At 43.0% G+C, this 7,714-nt stretch overlaps 1 protein-coding gene across 1 annotated transcript; it reads left to right on the forward strand.

The window, feature by feature from the left end:
- Nucleotides 1–4,165: 4,165 nt before the first annotated feature.
- Nucleotides 4,166–5,206, forward strand: LOC123189824 (ferredoxin-thioredoxin reductase, variable chain). The gene has a single exon (XM_044602325.1). It carries the CDS (start codon nt 4,334–4,336, stop codon nt 4,799–4,801), a length of 468 nt encoding a protein of 155 aa, XP_044458260.1. The 5' UTR covers nt 4,166–4,333; the 3' UTR covers nt 4,802–5,206.
- Nucleotides 5,207–7,714: the final 2,508 nt, after the last annotated feature.

Genomic DNA, 7,714 nt, shown 5'->3' on the forward strand with positions numbered 1-7,714 from the left:
GTACCAAAGTGATCCAGGATTGGAACACTGGGCTGCAGTCAAGGGTATTCTTAAGTACCTCAGAAGGACCAAGGATTTACTCCTTGTGTACGGAGGTGATGAAGACCTCATTGTAAGTGGTTACACTGATGCAGGCTTCATGACTGACCCAGATGACTTCAAATCTCAATCAGGCTATGTTTTCATTCTGAACGGTGGCGCAGTAGATTGGAAAAGTTCCAAACAAAAGACTGTGGTGGATTCTACGACGGAGGCGGAGTATGTTGCTGCTTCAGAAGCCTCCAAGGAGGCGGTATGGATCAAGCAATTTCTTGAAGACCTTGGTGTGGTTCCTAGTGCCCAGGACCCGGTGGAGATCTATTGTGATAATAGTGGCGCCGTGGCTCAGGCAAGGGAGCCAAGTTCGCACCATAAGACAAGACATATTCAACGCAAATATAAACTCATTCGACATCATGTCGAAGAGGGTTTAGTGAAAGTACGCAAAGTTCACACGGATCTGAATGTGTCAGACCCGATGACAAAGCCTCTACCACGAGCAAAGCATGAGCAACACCGGATAGCCATTGGTGTTAGGGAAGCCATGTAACTGGATTATGACTCTAGTGCAAGTGGGAGTCTATAGGAGATATGCCCTAGAGGCAGTAATATCAGTTATTTTGTATCTCCTGGTTTGTAATGAAGGTTTATGTTCCATGCTATAACTGCAATGATTCTCGAGTCTGCAAATAAAACGAGGCTTGGAGGGAAACTCATGTGCACGTGTGGGATAATAAACGGTAAAATGTATTCCTAGTCAAGCCTCTATGACTGGCTCAAGTATTGCATGATGATCCTGTTTTCCTGATCATGGGCATGACTATGCTGGCAATTTTGAGGGCACAATTATTAGTAGAACACTTGTGTTGTATCGACCCATTTGATGTTATGCTATGAGATACATTTGTCACAAGTTAATGGTTAATAACACAGAGAAGTCAATATTTGCATAATTCCTTAGACCATGAGAGTATCGAGTTCCTTCATACTTGCTTCGTGAACTTTGGGGTATGTTAAACGTCATCCGTAACTAGGTGGCTATTACGGCGGCTTACGGGTTTACGGAAAAGTATGGCAAGTAACGAGATAGCTCAAGATTGGGATTTGCTCCTCCGACGATGGAGAGATATACTCGGGCCCTCTCGGTGTAACGGTATCCATCATCGTCTGGCCAGACACATTGTGATTTGACCACTGGGATGCCGGAACACGGAAACAAGAAAAGAGAACAAAACCGGTAACGAGGTAACTTGCATGGTGGACAAATTGTTGATCCACAGAAATGCAATAAATCTCACCTCGGGTGTTTGTGACATATCGTAAAGCAACAGGAATAGCTCAAGGCAACTGGAGGTTCACTCGAATATTCATTCGTGTGGGTATAGGGGTCAATACGGGTGTCCACGGCTCCGATGTTGATCATTGATCGGAAGAGGTTCCAGGTCATGTCTATACTTCACCGAACCTATAGGGTCACACGCTTAAGGGTCATCTATCTGCTGAATACTAGACAAGGAGTCTGAGAGAAAATCACCGAAAAAGTTTCGGACACCGGAAAAGTTTCGGACAGCGGAATCGTACCACAGAGAGAGGTCATCGGATGAGTTTCAATGATACCGAAAAGTTGTTTCGGGATATACCATTAAGTCAAATTGGTTTCGGCAAATGCCTGATAATTCTTGGAGGGTGCCAGAATCATTCTGGAAGCTTTTTGGAATTTTCTGAGATAAAAATCGGAAATATTTCGGAGCTGCCGAAGCCACTTCAGATGCGTTTCGCAGATGAAAATCACTAAAACCGGAATTGGTTCGGAACGTGTTGAAAATTATTATGGTGGGTATTGGAAATGTTCTAAGCCCACATAAATATTTTCAGTTCGAACGGACGCTGAAAAATGTCGTCATGAATAGTGAAAATGCTTTTTGGGATATTTTATGGTGAGTCACCTTTTGGGATATTTCCAAAAGGCTTCTAGAAGGGCTTGGGGGCCAAGCATGCTCCTCATGGGGGCCCCCAAGGGGGTTGACCGGCCACATGTGTGGGGCTCCATGGAGCTCCACTTCCCTCCCCATTATGCCCTTCATGTGTGACATTTGCATGGGCATTTTGGGTTTTTGTGGGCCATCCCTACCCCTTGGCTTTCCTATAAATAGAGGAGGAGTGGGCAGCCCAAAGCTCATCCCCTTGCTCTCATACACATGCCATGCATTATCTGGCTTCTTCTCTCCCTCCCACGAAAAGAGTTTCGTAGAGCCGTAAGGCTGTCTGGGTTTCGGCAGGAACTAGTTCTGGACGGCGAAGCCCTGCCTGATAGCTGTCACCGTATGCGTGCAACCCCGTAGAGAGGTCGTAGTTTCGGTCTTTTGCCCGAGGGGCTGTTCGAGTGTCCTCCCGAAGGGCTGTCCGAGTCTCCGTTCGAGTTTCGAGGGTCCTCCCGAAGGGCTGTCCGCGACATCGTCCGAGGGACTGTCCGACCGCCTCCCGAAGGGCTGTCCAGCGAGGGAGTACATCCTTGCGGTTGGAAGGTTGTAAATCCTAGCTGCGGGGATCTGCACCAACGATCTCCACCGACTCTTCTTCCGCTGTGCTTCGAGTCGGTACGGAACAGATCAAACCTTGTATACAGTCTTCATAGTGATCCTGGGCGTGCTCGCTATACCGAAAATTTTTGTTTTCTGTCGCGTTCCCCAACACAGGGCGCGGCTCGCTAGGGCCGCCCCGTTATGCAGTGGCACTTCGCGAGTGAAAAAACTTCAAATAGTAGCAAACCGGAATTGGGATTCGAACCCGAGACTACTTTGTGGTGGGCGCGCTGTGCTAGCTGCTCGGAACGGACAAGGTCCTCTTCTAGATATACAACGTGGTTGTTAAAGAATGAAACGACATCGGCAAAAATCTAAATGACCTGATGATAGTGAACTAAAATCGTTAGCCACTGTAAATTGTAACTAAAATAGCAGCCCGGTGCATATGAACTATAAGTCACAACAAATTTTTAAGAAGTAGAAATTTTAAACGTCAATTTCTTTTCAAAAAATTGTAAATACTTTCTGAAACGTGAATATTTACTAATTTATGAACAAAATTTTGAAAACTCACTCATTTCCTGAAAACGTGAGCACTTTTGGGCTTCTCAAACTTTTCTTGATAAAAGGAGCAAATTGGGAATGAGAACAATTTTTGAAATTACAAACAATCTTTTAAACTACACATACGTTTTCTGAAAAATAGGAACGAAATTTGAATTCGAAATTATGAAAAGCGTTTTCAAAATGCAAACATTTTTTGAAAATTCCCCGAACATATTTTGAATTTACACACAAAATTTTAAAACATGATCATTTTTTTGAATATATGAACATATTTGGAGAAGCTAGAACATGTTTGAGTCCTCAATATTTTTGAAGTTGTGAACAAAACTGAAAACACAAACATTTTTTTCAAAACACGAACATTTTTCGAAGTTACAAACAATATATTCAAATCGCACTTTTTATAAATTTCCGAAAATATGAATTTTTTTGAATATGTTAAAATGTTTGGAAAAGCTGGAACATTTTTTTGAAATTAGGGAACATTTCTCGAGCTTATGATTTTTTTAGAAATGAGAACATTTTTTTCAAATGCCTCGAACATATTTTGAGTTTGCGAACATATTTAGAGAACATATTTCTCGAGCTTATGTTAAAATGTTTGTGAACATATTTTGAAAGCAAGAACTTTTTTGAAATTCACGATCATTTTGTGAATTTTTTAACAAAAACATAGAATGCGACATGAACCTTTGAAAAATCTGAAATTAAAGTTTTTTCATGATTTTCCATACATTTCTAGTAAAATAAGCGAACAAATTTGTAATTCTAAACTTTTTGGAATTTCTGAACAAATTGCAAACCAGGAACGTTTGGAATAAATAAATAAAATTAAAAGAATAAAAACATTTTTTAAATTCCTGGACATTTCACGGTGGATGCGTGTCTCGCTGTAAATGGGCTGGACCATGTTGATCCAATGTGAATGTGTCAAAAGGAGATTGCCTGAGCGGCACAACCCGCCTGGTCCTGCCACAACCCGCCGTGATGATCAGATGTCCCTTGGAATGTGTAGGGGTCACTAGCGCATAGCTTTTCCTTTTTCATCATCTGACAAACCAACCACACCTCGCGAGAATTTCCACGCCTCTCCCGAATCGCCATCACTTCCTCCACCTTCGGCGCCGCGTATCTCACCTTCACGTGCACACCGCCTGCTCGACGCAATTCCCCACACGCCCGCGAGCACACCAACCTCCCCGATGGCAACCGCCACCGCCACCGCCACCGCCGCGGCGTCCCCTTCCACCTCCTCCTCGTTCCTCCTCCGCCGACCCCTCCCTCCAAATCCCACGGCCGCGCGCTGCCTCGCGCCACCGCGGTGCCGCGCGGGCCTCCGCACCGCGCGCCAGGTCGCCGTCAGCAGCGTGTCCCCGTCCCCGTCCCCCGACGTGGCGGACGAGGAGGCCGCGGCGGCGCCCAAGCTCGGCAAGCGCGTGTGCGTCACGGCGCCGGTCCGCGTCTACCACGTCCCCAAGGCGCCGGACCTGGACCTCCGCGGCATGGAAGGTGTGGTCAAACAGTATGTCGGTGTCTGGAAGGGCAAGCGCATCACGGCCAATCGCCCTTTCCGGGTGGAGTTCGAGCTGAAGCTCGACGGACAGGACAAGCCGGTCCGGTTCTTCGCTCACCTCCGGGAGGACGAGTTCGAGTTCGTCAGAGACGAATAGGATCCCTCTGTTTGTCTGTAAAATAATGCGCGCTTGGGGGCGGATGCAGCATATGTACATTAGAGAGGAGACTGAAGAGGGGCGACGAGATGTCAAGTAAGTTGATGTTTGTTTACTTGTCATGTCTCCTGTGCTCCTCACTCTCCTGCCCAGTGCTCAACATCTAAATTTTCAGATGTGAGAGTTGTTCGAGATGATGAAGATTATGAACCAAAGCAATTATACTGCTGTATCTGTTGTTGTGTTCAATAGTTTTATCTGTTTACTCTTTCAAGAAAAGATATTGTTCGAGAGGAGTCAGTGGTAATGAGTTAACGATGGATACCGATCTGTCTAAAGGGTGGTAAGTATGTGCTTAATAGGAGCAGAAGATATCATATACTGGTATACTGAATTCAACATGTACTCCTGCACTGAATCATTATTTAAGGGAATATGTAGGCACTATGGAACACTCTGAATCATTCAAAGTATCATGAAAATCACTGAAAATGGATGGTACGCTGCCAATTGAATATGCTAGTTCTACTAAAACTGCCCCCTTAATCCTTTACTTTGGGATCAAGAGCCTTCACCATGTTGATATCTTCTGATGAAGTTTAGTGTGTCGAAATTTTATCTGATTCACTATGTTAATCCATGGGCAGGCATAACTTTATCTGATTTGACTGGAAAATATGTCAAAATTTTCTGCATGCTGAACAAAATTAATTGCTTATTTGAATGCATACTGTAGCTGTTAAAACTGAATATACGGTGATCCCACTTTCTAAGGCACTTTTAGGTTAGCTTTCCAAACCCAAATTATAAAAGAAGCTGTCTTGCTAACAAGATGAAATTGAAGACATTGACAGAAAGCTTTCTGAACAGCGTTGATGAGATATATGCAAATTATTTTCACACGGACCTTCAGGATGGTACCCCGAGCTAGCACAAACATAAAGAAAAAGAAAAAAATAGTACACACTGTAGGCTCTATTCTTTCTTGATACATGTCGCTCCTTACTGCAATATATATTTTCAGCTTAGTGTTAATAATCTTCCAGAGATTTAAACCTTGTCCAGTTCACGCGCGCAAAGAGTAAATGCTATGATTGTTATGTGCTCAGTCTGAATTTAAGGCCTTCATGTTGTTTAAGCTCTTGTCCTTCCATCCACGGGGGATATCTAGTGCAAACTAGTACGTCATTGCTAACTCCTCATTTGAGTAGTTGATTGTTCATATTTCGAGCGATGTGAGGTAGGAGTTGTTCGCAAAATGTAGCTTTCTGTGACCCTCATATACCTTTTCAAATCCATCCACCCAAATCACATCCGGGTGGGCATATGTAACGATTTGAGTTAACACTCAGAGATGAGTTTGTAATATATGCACTCTCTAGTCCTTACCTATGTATTTCATTCTACTTGCTATATTATCTAAACTCAACATACTGGTAGCATAAGGGTTCTGGTTTTTCCCAGGCCTACCATGAGTGTGTTAGTATTGGCCAAGCTCTTGACCAATATATAAGGGTGCTGAAGTTTCTGTTCTGTTAAACAAACCATAATATTTGAGGTTCAGTATCAAATAAGAACTTTGATCTCAAGCCATCAAAGTGTGTGTATTGTGCCTGGCTTCTTGTTTCGTGAATAAACAGTGTGATGTTGGAATCTATGAGTAGGAAATCTTATTGTAAGTTTATCTTGGAAATAGGGCCATGAAGCGACTAGTGCTGATTCTTCACTTTTTGCCTATGATTTTACAGTTCGACTAAATACCGATCATTTTTAAGAAAGGGGAACAGGCATACATAATGCCCTTGAACTATTCAAGTTATCTAATTATATACTTAACACCTATGCTATCTACCTTGCACTGCTCAGCTGCTGAAACTGAAAAAATAATCCACAGGCCCGAGTCCAACCTGGTATTGCCCTGAGTGACAGTGATTTCGCCTAGTGTGCAGATTTCGTGCAATGCAGCACATAGCAATCTGAATTTAACTCCTCTTTTTCTCCATCTCTCTGCTATCCCCCTTTTCAGGTCAACTCCATCTCTTAGCTACTCAAAGCATTACAGTCACAGCCAGCGCTTTGTTCTACCCATCTCCAGTTTAAGTCAACATATAATGCCTTTAATTGTTGCGTCATGCATCGAGATTAATCAGGCCTTGTTTAATTGTGACCGACAGTCCTTGAAAGTTTATCTGGGTTGTGCTTGTGCATTTGTGCTTCAGTTTTCGGATAAACAAATTAGCATCGTGAAGTGGCACTTTACTGCAACAATGTTGATAATGTCAATGTAAGAGTTTTCATAATTTCCTAATCCAGGCCAAGTAAGTGTTACATTTCGGTATGTTTTGCGAATGTAGTTCAATGCCCATGCGCTCCTCTTTATTATTCAATCAATCGATTGGTTCAGGCGGCTCTGTCCGACCTGGGAACTAAATTCTCTTCTTCAAGTGTTTGCACTTGAAAATATTTTTTCAGTTTTATTTGTCCATCTTGACAAATGCTTGAATACTGCTTCTACTTCAATGCATGATGTGCTAGGGCATTCAGCGGTTTTGCAATCTTTGCTTTAATGGTACTTGCTCTTTTTGGTGGGGAGAATTGTATTTTTCTTTGACAGGATTTGGTGGGGAGAATCGTACTCATATGTGATGTTGTCTGGATTTGTTTCTTGATGCTTCTATTGTATTAATTCCAGCTTGAGTAAAATGTCAGAAGAGACTTGGTAAAATGTCTTCCTTTGTTTCATCTTTCATGTTGGGTTGTGTGAGTTGCGGTATGAATTATAACCTTTGTACTGCACTCCAATTCTGTATCTATTTAGATGCATATTCTTTAGTGGAAAACAATCTGCGACAGATCTCAACGGAGGTCATTGCTGCTTGATCCGTTGACCTAGCATTCTTCGATTGTTTTTGG

This window comes from Triticum aestivum, chromosome 2A (genome assembly GCF_018294505.1).
Source record: "Triticum aestivum cultivar Chinese Spring chromosome 2A, IWGSC CS RefSeq v2.1, whole genome shotgun sequence".
Lineage (NCBI taxonomy): Eukaryota > Viridiplantae > Streptophyta > Magnoliopsida > Poales > Poaceae > Triticum > Triticum aestivum.

What these genes read in the sequence shown, in the direction of transcription:
- LOC123189824 (XM_044602325.1), top strand. Translation starts at nt 4,334, where the DNA reads ATGGCAACCGCCACCGCCACCGCCACCGCCGCGGCGTCCCCTTCCACC.